This window comes from Semicossyphus pulcher, unplaced genomic scaffold (genome assembly GCF_022749685.1).
Source record: "Semicossyphus pulcher isolate SPU_LCO1_2020_fin unplaced genomic scaffold, fSemPul1.0.p SCAF_14, whole genome shotgun sequence".
NCBI classification, from domain to species: domain Eukaryota; kingdom Metazoa; phylum Chordata; class Actinopteri; order Labriformes; family Labridae; genus Semicossyphus; species Semicossyphus pulcher.
Genome location: NW_027211648.1, coordinates 23708339 through 23725342, shown reverse-complemented (window position 1 = coordinate 23725342; position 17004 = coordinate 23708339). Strand labels below are relative to the sequence as shown.

The 17004-nt window shown below is 39.5% G+C and overlaps 2 protein-coding genes across 4 annotated transcripts in view; one reads left to right on the top strand and one right to left on the bottom strand.

Annotated features, from left to right (window-relative positions):
- ralgapa1 (Ral GTPase activating protein catalytic subunit alpha 1) overlaps positions 1 to 9647 on the bottom strand; it is a 77621-nt gene extending 67974 nt beyond the window's left edge. For 2 of the 3 annotated variants that reach the window (XM_069662440.1, XM_069662441.1), the window contains exons 1-11: positions 9261 to 9647; positions 5342 to 5452; positions 5168 to 5217; positions 4500 to 4557; positions 3704 to 3747; positions 3157 to 3334; positions 2887 to 3002; positions 2407 to 2545; positions 2056 to 2264; positions 610 to 933; positions 326 to 505 (exon numbers count right to left, since the gene is read on the bottom strand). In XM_069662440.1, coding sequence (XP_069518541.1) covers positions 326 to 505; positions 610 to 933; positions 2056 to 2264; positions 2407 to 2545; positions 2887 to 3002; positions 3157 to 3334; positions 3704 to 3747; positions 4500 to 4557; positions 5168 to 5217; positions 5342 to 5452; positions 9261 to 9366 — 1515 coding nt within the window. In that variant the 5' untranslated portion in view covers positions 9367 to 9647. The remainder of the gene's footprint in view (positions 1 to 325; positions 506 to 609; positions 934 to 2055; positions 2265 to 2406; positions 2546 to 2886; positions 3003 to 3156; positions 3335 to 3703; positions 3748 to 4499; positions 4558 to 5167; positions 5218 to 5341; positions 5453 to 9260) is intronic. The other variant, XM_069662442.1, reaches the window with a different exon arrangement.
- A 439-nt stretch (positions 9648 to 10086) lies between these two features.
- On the top strand, positions 10087 to 15651 carry brms1la (BRMS1 like transcriptional repressor a). Its single transcript, XM_069661833.1, has 9 exons — positions 10087 to 10181; positions 11357 to 11524; positions 11664 to 11754; positions 11873 to 12000; positions 12117 to 12196; positions 13083 to 13179; positions 13342 to 13431; positions 13585 to 13649; positions 14519 to 15651. Exons 2-9 carry the CDS (start codon positions 11386 to 11388, stop codon positions 14615 to 14617), a joined length of 789 nt encoding a protein of 262 aa, XP_069517934.1. The 5' UTR covers positions 10087 to 10181; positions 11357 to 11385; the 3' UTR covers positions 14618 to 15651.
- The last annotated feature ends 1353 nt before the right edge of the window (positions 15652 to 17004 follow it).

Sequence of the window (17004 nt, the reverse complement as noted above, 5' to 3'; positions counted from 1 at the left end):
TCAAGTTCAGTAAAAGTCTAAAAACATTCACAGAAACTCTCTTCTCTTAAGAATTAGGTTGAAAAAACTAAGCAGTTTCTTGTATTTTTTTTACAAATGAAACTTTTTTTGAGGAAAACAGAAAATGCAGATGGAATGGTTAATAGAATAATTTAGATGTATTACATCTGTACACCATTTGTATAATACAGTCAAAATCCCTCTGCAGCTAGCTTGTCCAACTAGCTCAGCTAACATAGAAAACCCATACATAAAGATCTGTTCACATACCCTCAATTTATCTTAAGCGTTAAAAGGATGTTAGAGATTTCAGGTCATTCCTCACCTCATCCTCCTTGTCTCCGTGCTGAGAGCCTGAATCCAGACTGCCCCCTGTGGCGATGGGATAGGGGCCCTCCTCTGGCTCTTTCATAAATACTGGCCTGTCCTCCATGGAGATCCACTCCTGGTAAACACGCACCACTTTACGCATCGCAGCAGCTTCACACATGGGAAGGAGAAATGCCTGTATTGGTAGAGACAGATACATGAAGAACACAAAGATAGTTATACTCATACTGCAGATAAAATCCTACATTATAACTGTAGCTAACGTTATTTCTTCTTCACCTGTCTAAAGATCTCCGTAATGAAGTTGACGTTGGTTCTGGAGCACGTCAGGACTCTCCTCACCACCTCCATGTCAGTCAGCTGCTCTTCATCCATAGAGCAGAGAGAGGAGGAGCTGGGCTCCCTCTCTGTCAATGTGGAGGTGTTGGAATGGCTTTGTTCAGGCTCCCCCCCAGTCCCTGGACCCCCAGACAACCCCATGCTTCCTCCCCCTGATCCAGATGATCCCCCGCTACCCTCCAGGTGGCTGTCAGACCGAATCCCGCCTCCACCGCTGTCATCAGAGCTGCCTATAGAGCGGGCTGCCAGGCCAGCTGCTGCTCGCTGGACGGCACGATTAGGGTCATACAAAGAGGTGAGAAGATAAATACAAATGAGAAAATAAGGAACAAAATTTTTTTTTTTGCAGACAGCTTTTGAGTTAAATTTTGCCATGTTGTCAGTTAGTTGTCATTTCACTGTATTTGAGTATTCTTTCCAGCCAATAACATGTCAATCATTTTACATGTGCTGTTTTTAACAGCTGACGTCTAGTAGATCTTTCTCAAGAGGTAACTCTGAACAGCAAAAAGTCTTGTTCAAAAGCTTGAGCTCACATATTACTAGATTCCAAACATGAGTTGATTAAATGAAAAGTTGATCTTCAAAATTTTGGTCAGTAAATATTTAGATAAATAATTCATCTTGGTGCTCTTCATTAAAAAAAGCCATTGCTCTCTAGCTCCAGCTTCTCAAATGTGACTACTTCTGAAGACGCTGAACTCTGTGATGGACATCTTTAGCTATTTTACAGAAAAAACAATGAAATGATTTATCCAGAAAACAATATGCAGATTACTCAATAACAAAATTGATGGTTAGTTTCAGACTGGCTTTTTTTCAATTAGCTGATTGATCTAAAGACTAATTTCACAAGCACTCTCTTGGTTGTTTTTGCATCAAGTTTGCATTCATATGAGTTGAACTGCTGTGATGAGCCATTTGCAATTTGCGTACTCATAGAGCATGAAATTAAAATTATTCTTAATTTGTCTAAAATACACTGTAACTTCAATGATAGATGATTGCAGGAGAGGTCTTTTGGCTGCATCTTGTTCTGCGGGGGAACCCATGCTTCAATGGGGCTCAGACATTTTACCATTTCCACATATTAGCCTAAGTCCTAATTTACAGCCTCAAAGATGTCAACAAGATTAAGATTTAAAAATCTTGGGACGCTGGTTAAGCTCAGCAGTTAAATCACGCATCAGTCAGAGGCTCAGTCCTCGACACAGCAGCCCCTAGGTATCACTCCGACCCTCGACCCTTTGCAGCATGTCATCCTCACTCTCTCTCCCCATATTGTCTACTCTATCCACTGACATCAAATAAAAGCAAAAGGCCAAAAAAATAAGAGAGAGAAATCTTCCCGTGACTTGAATACAATTCCCCTTCTGTCTGTGTTACCTGTATGTTCTTGGGGATGTTCTCTCCTTCTGTTCCTGGGATGTGTGTTTGTGTGTTGGGTCGTGGCTCGAGCCAGAAGGAAACCAGCCAGCGGATAAAGATAACCCGGGCCTGAAGGAAGCTCTCCTTTGTGCAGTATAGTGGTTCACCACCATCTGGCTCCCTGCGCACCACACTGTAGTATGGTTTAGGACGCATTGGAGGCACATCTGCATGGTGAGAGAAAAATATTAAAAAAATGTTTATAAGTGATTTAGGGAAACAACAAGGCAAGAGTACTGGTCATTGGGTTTGAATAAACAGCAGCGGTTCACAGTATCCAGTAGCTTTTAAAGCACTTTTGTAACTGACCGAGTATTGGACTATAGAGGCTGGTTTCCATGGCGAAGTTAGGAAAGATGTGAGGAAGGTAAAACTTCCTGAAGTGACCAAAGAGGAAGTTGAAGCCACGCTCATGGTTCTCTTTACAACGCCACTCGAGAGATTTAGCCTGGTGGATACACACACAAACACAAAGACAAACAAGCTCGGGTTACAAAGAGAGCATTACGAACACAGATAAGGGGTCAAGTGGAGAAGAGCACCATTGTTTTAAGGAAGAATGCTATCAGTGTTTGCATGAATACATGCTAAGTATGAGTGTGTGATAGAGAAGAGGAAACACAGGAACAAAGTCTGTTCAATTAAATTATTTTTGTAATTTGTATATGAAGGTGTTAGTGATACCAGTAACGGATTAGATGTCCCATATAAAAAGCATAGAGGCATCTTGGCATTGCAAACGTGTAATTATGTAGTGTTAGCTGTGTTAGTAAGAAACGGGGATAATACCTGGTTTACCATATATTTGAGCAGTGCTTCTAAAAAGTAAGCAGTGAGGTCTTCCTGGTTCTTGTCACCTGACTGGGGAGGAACCAATGGGGTGATCTCTTCAGGGGTAACCTGAGCTGCAGGGGGTAAAATTGGGGAGATTAAATACATTCAAGTAATCTCTGATTACTTAGAAAATCTGTAAATATAGATTCACTTGGGCCAATCAATCCATCTCCATTGTGTGTGTGTGTGTGTGTGTGTGTGTGTGTGTGTCTGTTTTATACTAACTTTCTGTTAAACTCAGTGGAGGGTTGATCAGAGTGTCCAGCGTGCGTGGGGTCCCATGGCAGAGTGGAGCTGGAAAACCGGGAATCAAACAGGCAAACATGCAGAGCTGCTCTCGCTCGGCGTGACTCTGTAGTGCCTGCATCCAGAGCAAGAACAAGCGCACGCCCTCACGACGGATCTAAAGTGTGGAATAGAGATTGCGAAAAGGTATGAAAACCATGCATTTTCACTAATCACTCAGCTTTTTCCAGCTGAAGGCTACATTCCTTACTAACCCTGTGATGAAGATGAAAACTCAATTTGTTAAAAGAAACACAGTTTGAGAAGTTCAACTGTAATTTCATTTGCTATTATTGTTCATACATCATTTCATATCATTTCATGCAGCACATACACAATTTCCTACAAAATGGACAATTTTTAACAGTAGTGTTTCTAGTATATCAGAAAGAGAAGAGAAGAGAGGTTTCTGTGAATGGCCCCTTCAGACGAAGGCAGGATTAGGATCTAGGAGGCTGACACAGCTATCAGCGAATCAGAGCAGTACCTTCAGAGAGTTCCCAGTGTGCAACAGTTTCTTAAGGATCAGCCCTAAAAGAGAAAAACATGTCAGCCTGATTATTTCAAAATACAGTGCAGTGTCTCTAACTTTACGTAAGCCAGTAAAATAGATATACCTTCAATGCATATATTGGTGAAGGAGATTAAATAACCAGATGACAGGAAAGAGAATTTGAAAAAGTAAGGAGATCTTTATTGAGGTTTCTTGGACATAAAGATGCAAACTCATTTTGTAATTTCTCTGTGTTGTGTGTTGTTTTGTGCTTCTTTAGATTTGGTGTCCCTCTTCCTTTGATGATTGTGGAAAACTATGACTACATTTTTTACTATACAAAAGGTGAAAATAGGAAAATAAGATTTAAGATTAAACAGCTCTGGCAACATTAAAGCTAATTTTAAATATTCTTGAATTGCTGAGAATAAAAAGCCTCACCAAACTGCAGCTAAAACATGTCAAGGAAACTCATACAGGCCTTTAGAAAGAAAGCAATCTGCCCTAATGATCAAGTCTTGAACAGTTCGACAGTTCCAGAACTTAATGTAAAATACATGTAAGATAAGAGAACAGCAGCACTGTGCCACGTACTGGTGCTGGTTGGTTTTCTTACATTACATGAAATGATCTATCAAGAGTGTGGCGGCACTGCCGAGAACTGGTTCAACTTGATTCAGCAACAGAGTGTGCTGAGGTGATCTGATATGCTGTGCACACTTAGAATTTCAACTGTAACACATGTTTTATGAGTGTCAATACAGGCTAAGTGTGGTTTGGTGTAAGTTACCAATGCTGTGGAACTGCCATCTGCTCTGTATTCTCTCCGGCAGCAGCTGGAGGATTTTCTGGGGGAAAAAATATTAAAACATAATAAGACATATTATTTTGACTTGACATGTAATGCGTTACGAGCCTTTTTTCATTTGGCCTTTCAACTAGGGATGGACAACAAAACCAAAAATCTACTACTCTATAATTTCCTGATGGGAAATAAACTTTGATATGAGTCATAAGTATAAGTCAGTGTGAAATGCATGACTAATCAATATTCTATAAACTTAGTTTACAAATTTGACATCCTAATTTTAACTAAACCTATAAGGGAACACCTAAAGTATATTCAGCACACTCTTTTACTCAGCTACTCGCTGGACTTTTGCTTTGCTCTGCCTTGTTCTGAATTCAAAGTGTGTGTGGGGCCAAATGAAGGTCGGCAACTCACACATACTCCCTCTGCTATCTTATCCTGACTACTAGCACCACCACCCATTTCTAAGTGCTGCTAAATGCCAGTGGTCTTAGTCTGAGGTCAATGCCTGCTGGTGTTGACCAAGACCACCTACAGAAAGTTGGAGTGCACTGAATAATAAACACTTTAGTGTTTTAATCTAACAATGCTTTCTCAGTTTTCAATTTTTTAATTTCTATAAGAAGTTTGCAATGATATTTTATTACCTCAAAGATGAAGAGGATTGAGTCAAGCTCCTCCCTCTGAGACTTGTGACCTAAAAAAAACAAACATTAAAAAAAAGAAAAATGATGTCACTAAAACACATTTATATCTACGCTGAGCAATTAGAGGTCATCTTAATTGTTTTGCTCTTGGTGTTGACAGGAAGTAAAACTTACCCTTTTGCTTGAGGCTGACCTCAATGGTGACAAAGTTCTCAAAGAAGACATAATAGATGTGGGAGTAATTCAGGTCGAAGAACTGTTTCAACTCTGCAGGCTCGGCATTTTCTGGAAGATAAGAGTCAGTCAGCCAAGAACAGAATTAAAATAGATGACAACACAGTGACCAAATTAAATCAAATATGTCTATAAAAACATCACAGGAAAGGGATACGCCTTCACAATGTGATATTAAAATGAACAATTAGAGAAAATATAGACTCTTCTCTATTTTTAGTCTAAACACATCTACATCAAAGAGAAAAAAAGTCCTGTTTTGAAGAACACACATCTGACCTTTCATCACAGGAAGTACAATTGAGTAATGTAACAGCACTGCAGCATCTGGGTCCTCTAAATATGCAGTAAACCAACACAACCAAGTCCAGGTCCTGGCTACAGTTTAAGATATAATGATGTAGAGGATGTGAAGTTTACCATTAAAATGTCTGGACTAAAATTCTGCCTCAACACCACCTGATGTCGTTAGACAGGAGACACAACAACTCAGACACAAATATAAAACACACGCTCATACTGAGAATACAAACATAGCAAAAGTTCAGGGTCAAAACCTCAAGAAAATAAACAACCATCTTGAACATATGGGGTATGCACTGACACACAGGAAACCAGCACAGGTAGCCACACACACTCAGAGGAGCCTCTGGTGATAGCCTCTGGGTTTGTTTATATGAAGTCTGAAAGCTGAACTCTGCCACACACACAGACACATACACACACACACACTGAGGGCGTCTGTGTTCTATGCCATAGTGGTTGCCCTTGTAAGGTCTTACTGAAACTAGCTGAGGGCTTTTCTATCTTTTCCTCTGGCAGCTGACATTTTTTAACACAAAATTTATATATAACTGATGTTGGCTTTAAAACAAAAACATAAATGAACCTATTTCACAAATCTTGTCTAAAAAAAAATTAACAAAAATCAGTCCATTGTTAATAAGAATCCATAATGGATCACAAAATGCAATATCTAATATAAACTTTCATCACACCCAAACTGAGAGCTTTTTCGGTAAGACCTCACACGTTTCAGTCCGCTCTGACCAGAGCTCCATTTAGACTCTCTTCTATAACATTACAATAAATAATTCTGAACCAGTTTTCAATCAAATTACCTGATTTCAGGTTTCCATAACAGTCCATTTACTGTTTTTACCACAAATACAATAATGCCTAATATTTGAGCCTGGCTGATTTAATGGTTGGCTGATATTATTAGGCAGTTATGGGCCTATAACAGATGTATGATCAGTGTTTTTTCGAAATGCGCAAATAAGAACACTTTTTAACAGAACATATAATGCCAAAAACAATGCTCGGAGATGCTGTTGTCACGTAGTTTGTCTCATACCCCTTTCTCACCAAAATTAGCACATTGACAGAGGTTTTTCAGACCCATGAAGACCCACTTATACATGCCGATTGTCTCTTTTCCCATTGCCAGTAGAGTATACTCCTGACGGTATCTTTTCTGCTGCATCACCGTCTGACATCACAAGCATGCCCGAAACACGGTTAGTTAACAGTGAAGATGGAACAACATTTGGAACAATGTTTGAGCACTGCTTGGACGGAGAAGGGTGGAGTTTGTAGCCGAGATGACAAGGAGCTGCAGAAGTTACCGATGGAGCATAACATCGTGCCGGAAAGGGGTAGGAGATTAGCGGGTTGACCCGGGTTTTGTGTTCCCATCAATGCCGATCGGAGCCGAGACGATAATTACCCAGGTCTACTGCAGAGTGATTTGACCCAGGTCTGCCGATTGTAACCTTTCCCATTAAGGTTCCCAAAAAGCCGGGTGTGACCAGTGGGAAAGCGGCTTGAGTGTCTTTGCACATATTGGTGCAAAATCACTTTTCATTCCAGTTAGGAAATTCACTATATCAGCCGCCATAACTTGTAATCAGAGATTTCTTTTACCTCTTACAATGGTATTTGTATCAATCTTAAAAATCCCATATCAGACAGGGTCTAGTCTCAATAAGAGAGACTAGACCCTATATAAGTGCTTTTGAAAACTTTTCAATAACAAGTTCCTCAAGGGAGGAAGAGAAAGCTCCTGTGAGTTTGACTTATAACAATGGCAGGAAATTTTCACCTTGTAATGTAATATGGAGACGGCTTCTTCTGTCAGTAAATGTACAGAACTAAATAACTGTATGATGTATGTAGTAAAGGTTAAGTCATTACCCTACAAACAAGCTCTTGTGTTTTTGGTCTGGCATTAACAGGCCAAACATGTACAAGCAGTTGCTTAATAACCCTATTGCATCAAAGGGATTGCGAAGTGAAGTTTGCTTTTTCTCTTTAAACCATTCTGTTTGATCAGGTATGAACTATTGTATTACAAAACTTTTTCAAAAATTACTCAACACTCTTGGTATTTCGTAGTTTCCTACAACAGCAAAGATAACGCTTTTTAGGGTATGGTCTTCAGTTAAAATCCATTTCCAAGAGTATGATAGTTACTTAAACAACATGTGCAACATTGACAAGTAATTCTTGATGTAGAGTATGCTAGTTAGCCTGTTCGCTCAGTAAGTGGCATTGCTCAAGTTATCACTTCTCATCAGTGCTGGGCTAATAGTTACCACATGCATTTTCTGCAAGCAGTGGTCTGGTACCTTGATCTTTAAAACTGCTTTGTTAATGTTCAGCTATCTGAGCATTCCTTTTCGACCAATATGCCAGCAATTGTGTTTGAGTGTGAGTGTGTGTGCCTCTATGATGGTTATCAAGGTCTTCTGTTCCCCAAAGAGCACAGAGAGAGGCACACCCCTTTCTCTCTCCATCATGCACACTCTCTCTCTCTCTCTCTCACACACACACACACACACACACACACACACACACAGACACACAGAGACACACACATCAGACACACACAAACAGAGACACACAAACAGAGACACACAAACAGAGACACACACACACACACACACACACACACACACACACACACACACACACACACACACACACACACACACACACACTCTAGCAATCCCTACAATAGAAACAGGAAGTTGTGCTACTGTATAGAGACATAGAGAGGAAATAGTAGAGGCTGTTTCCCTTTCCGGTCAGTGTGTGTAGCTGTGAGTGTATACCTGTTGTGTGAGTGTGTGCCAGTGAAAGATACACACAGTCACAAACTTCCTGATTTATTTATAAAATTTACACTGCAATACTTCTGTTCCTGCCGTACATTAAAAACAATGCCAATCACATTTTAAAACATGCTAAAGTAAAAACATTCTCACACTCACAAGCCAGGTCTTTGCCCAGCCCTTAGGCACACCCCTGGAGATATCACAACAGCCTGACTAACAAAGTGAAGCATCACTGTGCCTACATTGTATGCAGTCAGCTTACAGCGAAAAATCGTCTATGTAAATTCCCCAAGTGAAATATTATTAAAAGATCTGACAATGTAATAGAGTTGTTTATTGCACTCAGGAGCCGGTTTTTTAAACCCTTTTCAAACTCGAAAGATTTGACAGCAGATACAACTGGCCTCGTTTACTTCCAAAAATCTTTTACCACTTAGCCTGTACACACAACGTTTATACTGCCCATCATAGTCATATTGCGGACAAATAGAAAAAGAGTGAAACGAATGTTGTAAAATAGTAAGTAATCAAATGTATTAACATGGACTGCAGGTTAGATGCCGAATTCCTACGTAGATACTACATTTTTTAAGTAATAATAAATGAGCTTATGAAAAGGCTATATCTCTGCTGACATGCAACGCAACTCTGAATTTAATGATTTTTGAGATGAGTTTGGTTTGGCATTCCCTGTATGCACAGATTGGAACGTAGAAGCTAACCTATAAACTGCAACTTACCTATGACTATTCTCAGATGCTTCAGCCTCGTCAAAACGTCCTTCTTTGGGTCCAACACTTTCTGTGTTGATTTTTTAACGTCCCCATGAGGCTTTTTGGAGAACATTCCTGGGACAGGAGACACAAGAATGCGATGGTAGACAGCAAGGAGGAGCTAGCTGTGTAGCCACTTAAACAGCGTCAGCTAGGGTTAATCTTCAAACTATAACGACAAACCGTTGCTCCTCGGTCATTTATTTACGCCGCGCTGCGAATAAGCAGCTCTCCACAACAGTGCAGAGTATATCAAGGGGTAAATGTTGACGGGTAAGGCGCATTCTGCTTAAACCACGAAAAATCAGAAAAACGTAGCGGGGTAAAGCATCTATCCATCGCACCTCCCTTCCACAACAGTCCGCAGCCTGAAGGCTACACTAGTTGGTTAGCTAGCTCCGCTGTTCACTTAGAAAACATCATGGCGGAGGAGGGAGGAGGGAAAACAAAGTAATGGATACCAGAGAAATTCAACGTCAACATACTTTAATAAGAAAACGTTCAGTTTGAACTTTACCATCCAGAATGTTTTAAAACTGCACATTATCCTACGCCTGACAATGAAAACACCGTCCCCAAATTTAAAGGCGTTGACGCTTTGAACGTTTTTTCATTATTCCGCCTCAAGCCAAAGCTATAGTGCTGAATTCCATTATTCCGCCTCAAGCTACACTGCTGAATTCTGGGTAACATAGTGAAAGGCAGGGCGTTAGATCCTCAGTAATGTGAATAATAGTGACAAAAAACTACAGTTCCCTGTGAAAATTAGAGCGCCCTATTGAGATTTGTTTTTAGCTTAGCTTAGACACACGGGGGAAATTGTAACCGAAGCATATTGCTTTTTTATTTAAAAAAAATCGTGTAAAGCGTCCTTCACCAACCCATTTTGTGAGTAATGATTCAGTTTATGTCTCTTTGTTGAAGACTTTGTATGACAAATAATGCTAATATTACTTTCTACCTAACGATAGTGGCTTGCTAACATGCTAATGCAATGCTAATATGATGTGTTGTCGTTTGGTACCGTTAGTGTTTCTGGCAGTGTGGCATTATTAAAAAGGCAGAAGAAACTACATTTTATAGTCACTTAAAATTGCTTTGCGCGAGGAAGTTTTTATAACGTTATCTCATTAAATATATTAAAGGATATAGGTGTTCATTGTTGTTTGCAGGGATTCTCATTGACGTAACGCAGTATTTCTCATATAATTGAAAGCAGAATCGTAGACATTTTTCACCTTTCACAGAAGAATGACCCCAAAATACTACTTGTACTTGGTAAACAACAATGGGGTATACACAGTCAAATAAAAGAAAACACAGAAATGTACAAATATCCAATCTAACCACTGGAATGATGATTAAAGGAGGGATATTCCTTTTAGTAAGCTCATACAGTAATCATGCTGATCCTTCAACCTTATGATGATTTTTCTGAAATTATATACTTGTATTAGGTCGAAAGAAACAAAATGTGTTCATCAACACGTCATTTGTAATTATTTTGAGCATCCAAGTCAGTCGCCAAGCCCATTTGACAAGAATGGATCAAGTTGTCACAAAAAAAAACCTTTTCCCTGAATGTATATATATATTTATTCACATATCTATTTCGAAATGGAAAGTGACTACTCTGTTAAATTACTTTTTAACTCTTACACACTCATGTAGTTATAATAACTCATCATGCAGATGGGAAACACTGGTTATAATAACTGTGCCTTATGAACTCTGACAAGACTTCTTTGATATACAAGTGCTATTGATGCTCCCTAGCATCAGCATGTTGATTGTCTGCATGCTATAAAAGCAATAACTAAACCAATGGACTCAAGTAATATGTTAAAAGTTGTTATGCCCCACCCTTAAACTGTCCTATGGGGTTAAACCTTCCACCACTCACCTAAAGTGATCCCAGAAAAGCCTTTATAAAACCAAACAAATTGTTGGAATGATTAAAATAATACCGTCAAAAACAAGTAGCTGATAAAAACTAAAACACAACATTTCCAAAACAACAAATACAACAAAAAGTGTATAGCTGACATTGTCTTTCTGTGTAGCACTACCAGTCTGACGTTGACTTGTAGCCATGCCGGTGCACCGTGACCGGGAGAAGAAGGAGAGCACTGCAGAGGAGATGGAGGTAGAGGAGCAGGAGCAAGAGGCATCCAGCTCAGAGGAGGAGGATTCTGACACCTCCTCTGTCTCAGAGGATGGAGACAGCTCTGGTAAGAAATTCTTTAACCCAAAGAATTGCTGTTAAATGAAACATTAGTTCAGTGTATGCTTCCTTTGACCATAAAAACTTTATAATACCTAACCTAGAAATGTTGGTGTGTGTGTTTGTGTGTCTCCATAATGATCCAGAAATGGATGAGGAGGACTGTGAGCGGAGGAGAACGGAGTGTCTGGATGAAATGTCCAACCTGGAGAAACAGTTCACGGACCTCAAAGACCAGTAAAACAGAAATTGGTTTTATGTCAAATTACATTTTAAAAATATGGAAAATGAAATAATTTATTTCAAAAGAATTAGTTCTGGCCATAGTTACGCACCTTTCTGATTGTACATGCAGGCTCTATCGTGAGCGTCTCAGCCAGGTGAAAAGCAAGCTGACAGAGGTGGAAGCCGGCCGGGCAGCAGAATATCTGGAACCACTGGCAGTGCTGCTGGAGAACATGCAGGTCCGCACCAAGGTGGCAGGTAACGTCAACACACACACACACACACACACACACACACACACACTAGATAGAGTCTTACACACCCTGGTCCCCTTGTTCAATCTCATGCTGCATGTTCCTCTTTGGCTTTATCAGGTATCTACAGAGAATTGTGTCTGGAGTCTGTGAAGAATAAGTATGAGTGTGAGACCCAGGCGGCATGTCAGCATTGGGAGGTCAGACACACAAACACACACGCATGTACATTTGTGTCTTTCTATACTATACCATTTTCCTTAACACCAAGTCTTAACTAATGACTGTAGGGGGACTTAGCCACCAATTTGTTTTTTAACACTAAGAAATTAGCTAATGCCAGAACTTGGTTAGCAATGTGCTTTTGCAATTCAGGATTTCCATGGTTGCTAATTGTAAATCACAGGTAGCCATGCCCTAAAGCATTCCCTGCTTTATCATCTATTTTGCTCTCAGTGGAAGCTTAATTTAAATAAGCATCATGCTACATTGAATAAGACTTGAAACTAGTCATGAAGACCATGAAGTCATTAGGAAAATATTAACTGCAGAAATAAATCAAAGGAGAAGCAAGATCGTTTACACATAGACTTCTATACAAATGGACTTATTTTTTTCAACAAGAGGGTTGCACCGTGCTGGCCATGAGAGATAAAGCAGGATTGAGGCATATGAGCATTTACTTCACTTTTCAGGCTCTATCCACTTCTTATGTCTTATGTCTATGGTCTTAACATCAAACCCAAGACCCTTTTGTTTAGCCCAAAGTGAAAGCTTCCAAGCTCCTAAACTCGAATAGTTAATTGAAAAAATAGATGTACCTCACGGAAATAAATCACCTTCTTTCCTACAAGGAAGTTTTACTGAGGTTCTATATTTTTCCTGCCAGTCCTTAGCCCTGTGTGTTTTTAGAATTTGATTTGAATTGAGTGGCTTTTATTTGTAGATATTACAAAGACCTACTTAGCTGCATGCTTGTTTATTATATCTTAGTATTTTTGTCTAATGTTATGTCTATGCTTTTGTGTGTGTGTGTGTGTGTGTGTGTGTGTGTGTGTGTGTGTGTGTGTGTGCGCGCGCGCGCAGAGTGAGAAGCTGCTGCTGTTTGATACAGTACAGAGTGAACTGGAGGAGAAAATTAGACGACTGGAGGAAGACCGGCACAGCATCGATATTACATCAGGTGACACATACAGAAAACAGTCATTACATAATGTTAAGTCATGCAGTTGCAACTAAATAGAAAACTTGTAATTACAGTGACAAAAACACACTTAGACAGCACTTATCTTCATGACATGTGCAAAAATATTTTAATCTGTGTCTCTATGTGTGTTTTTGTCAGAGTTGTGGAATGACGAGTTATCAGGGAGGAAGAAGAGGAGAGATGCGTTAAGTCCAGATAAGAAGAGGAGACGACCTTCAGTGGTGTCTGATATCCTTCTACTGTTGTTGTACGCCTTTATATACTGCACTGATTCTTCTTTTTAATGCTTCTCTGAATCTCCTCCTGGTATCTAGATGTTCCCTTGTAATCAGATTTTAATTCCCTCCTGCTCCTCATGTCACTGTCCTTAACGCTGCTCACGTCCATATATTGTTTACATGCTGCCTGACTTGGACATCCTGGAGGACTGGACAGCAATCAGAAAGGTGTGTGAATGTGTGCTCATATTCAAAGCCATGATTTTGTGCCCTAAGGCCTCTGCTATAAAGCCAGTAACATCAGGTTAAACCCTGGGTTTCCAGAGCTACGACGGGTACATTTCCACAGTAACTCATGCTACACACCTAACCTGTCTCAGAGCAGGTTATTTTCAAGATAAGAGATCAACACGTATGAAAGTGCTGTCTGTTGGCTTATTAATTTATGATAGGGGTGGGCAGGTGGTCCCGAACTGGAAGAGCCCTTCAGCTTTCCCAGATGTTTTTTTGATGGCATCAACCTACAACATAAACTGATTGAAGCAGTAAGCGTTCATAATTTACATTTTTATTGGCACCAAAAGTCTGTTTTACACCTCTGGAGCTGAGCAGCTAAAAGAATAAGGCTAAAGTTGTCATACAGGCCACAACATTTAACACATTAATTCAAGGGTTTTTATAGTCACACCTCCTAGTGCCCCAATGTAGGTGCTGCAATATCATTCACACAGTCTGGGATTTCTCTTCCTGCATTTTTGCAACTGTGTTGCTTTTAGTCTGGATTATGTGCTTAACGTCTTCAGATGTGTCGTATAATGTATTTCCCTCTTTGTAAAATATGCCGCTCTGCTGCCAATAGAATTATCCATGTTTGCACTTGGTCATATGCTGCTAACACCGCCATTTTTATGTAAACATGCTCCTGGTTAGATTGGGAAACCCTGGAATAACTTGATTGCTTGTATTAGGCTTAGTGAAACCAGATTACCAAAACATGTCTTGGGTATGTTAAACTCCCTTCATAGTAAGGGCCTCTGGTGGCATAAGCGTGTAACTGGGGCATTTTTTAACAACCATATGTGTGTGTTGTCCTCCAGGCGGTGGCTACGCTGGGTCCACACAGAGGGAAGGTCGACTCTGACAGCCCAGTGTTCCCCTTTAGATCTGACAGAAACAGATCCATCCTCAACTGCTGAGAAACACAAACCCTCTCACACACACACACACACACACACACACACATTCACTCACATTCACTCACAAATTAGGAAGCTCATAGAAACATATGAGAACCTAAAACACAAACACAGTACATTCAAACATACACAAATGTTGTCTTCTGCAGCTATGAAAATGCACACTGCTGAACATTTCTCTGAATCTCCCCACAACCCACTGCACTCCTCAGCAGAGACACCAGTCTGTAAGCTGCCTCCCGTGCCAACAGGACATAAGAACTCACTTCTTTGAATACCCATAAACAACAAACAGGAATGGGAAGATGATTTCCATCGACATGTCTGTTAGCAGTACTTCTGTTCAGACTTTGGCTGGTGATAATTTTTTTTGACGACCCTTTTAAAGATTCACGTTTTACCATTGTGATTAAAAGCCAATGAAGGGTTCAATTCCAAATAAGTACCATATAAACCATTAGGGAAAAAATGTGATACCCAGAGTTCAAGCTATATTGGTTTTTAAAGGCTGACTCCAGTTTTTATTACATTTCATTTAATTGTATGAAGTTTAAAGAATCCCTTTAGAGTTGTTATTCAACGAATTGTTATTCGAACATTCTCTTCGTAAGCATCTACCTCTTCTCTCTGTCGCTCACTCTTTAAAGTACAATAGGTCTGCATTTTTACTCATAAATAAGAAAATGCTTCCATCTGTATCAGCATCCTGATAAAAGCTGACTTTGTTGTTTCAGTGTATTACTGGTTTATATGACTGTGTATTTTGTCAGGAGTTTATTTTGAAAAGCCTGCTGTGATTTCGACTTATTGTACAGATGGGGAAAGAACCATGTTTTTGTGTTTTGAGTCCTCAAGAATACAACCCACTGGTCATAAAAGATGATGAACAAGCTGCCATTTCATAGTATAGATTTTATAAAATGAGGTTTTTGAAGATAAAGGTGGAGGGGATGCTGAATATTCAAATCAATATTTTTTGACAGTTTATTTTTAATACTGTGTCAGGTACTTTTGTGTCTTTCTTGTGAATAAAGTTGCCGTTTTTTACAATTAAAAGTTGTTTTACAAGTACTTTGTGTGGTCTGTTTTAGCAGAGAGGACACTGACAGCAAGGTTTAGGTGAATTTATAGTTAACACCACAGATAAAGTACAACCAGACCAAAGGAGGCAGGCAAAAACTCATAGGGATGAAATATTTAGGTTTCCATATTTGCGTTTACAGAGCATTTTACTGGGCCTGAAAGTACAGTGCATGATCCACATTATGTGTGTTTCAAATCATCAGTGACAAATGTTGTAATGGTACATTGCTTATCAACCCACAGGTGCAACCAAGCATGCAGGAAGGACTGTCCTCTATGTCAGTGGTTCTCAAAGTGGGGTCCTGCAAAATAATTATAATACATTTATAAGAAATTATGAAATTGTGCTGCATCATTAAAACTGCATGTCTACAGATGCTAAGCTTGATCCAAAAGGCAACTGGACTTGGTTGAAGTTCTTGAAGACGTTTCACCTCTCATCCGAAAGGCGTCTAAGCTGGATATATAAGCCTCTTCTTCAGGAACTTCAACCACGTCCAGTTGCCTTTTGGATTAAGCTTAGAATTACCATGACCTGGATGACTGAGAACCTTCACAGACATGTCTACAGATGAGGACCACAGTATAAATGCTGTCAAGTTGAGTCCACAAGCAATTAGAATAAAATGACCCTCTGTTTTACAAGTAATGTAAGTGGTATTAACATGATTCAAATTGAAATGTTTTTCTGTTTATCACTGTGAAACAGGTCTGAAGTATTTAGGTTGCTAAATTTTACAAAACAAATAGTTCCAATGGCATCTAAGAGTGCAAATGGTAGTAAACATATGCTTAATCGGTATTACGATTATGAGTGGGTCCTTGGAAAATGGTCTCCCCTAGCATGTTCCTGGCTTACTAAATGTGTGTTACTGTCTTCAGTCCGGCTTCACTAATTGCAAATGTTACGACTACTGTACTCTTACAGGTATTTTGAACAATGCAACTTGTTAAACAATTGTAAAACACAAAAAGGTGTACAATTGTATTGACACAATGTTGCCACAATACTGTGCTATGTCGATTTTTGTGCGTTGTCCTCTCTTGCTTTTCCACTATCCCTACTAAAACTGAGAAGTATATAGAGGTGCAGGTGTTTATGCCAAAGAGCAGACCTTAAATTTAAATATGAATTAGCGCTTTACACAAACTTTCCTAACGTTCCTCAGATAAGTCGCAGGTGAATTAGTTTTGTCAAGAAAACTGTGTCTGTAGTTTGTTATTGTTACCCAGCCACAAAATATTGTTCCTTTTTCCTCTGTTCACTAAAATCTACAGCAGCCTGTAAAATTAAATTTCTCTAT

What these genes read in the sequence shown, in the direction of transcription:
- brms1la (XM_069661833.1), top strand. Translation starts at nt 11,386, where the DNA reads ATGCCGGTGCACCGTGACCGGGAGAAGAAGGAGAGCACTGCAGAGGAG. An exon ending in TTCACGGACCTCAAAGACCA is followed by an intron (nt 11,755 to 11,872) that starts GTAAAACAGAAA and finishes TTGTACATGCAG; the next exon opens with GCTCTATCGTGAGCGTCTCA. An exon ending in CAGCATCGATATTACATCAG is followed by an intron (nt 13,180 to 13,341) that starts GTGACACATACA and finishes TGTTTTTGTCAG; the next exon opens with AGTTGTGGAATGACGAGTTA.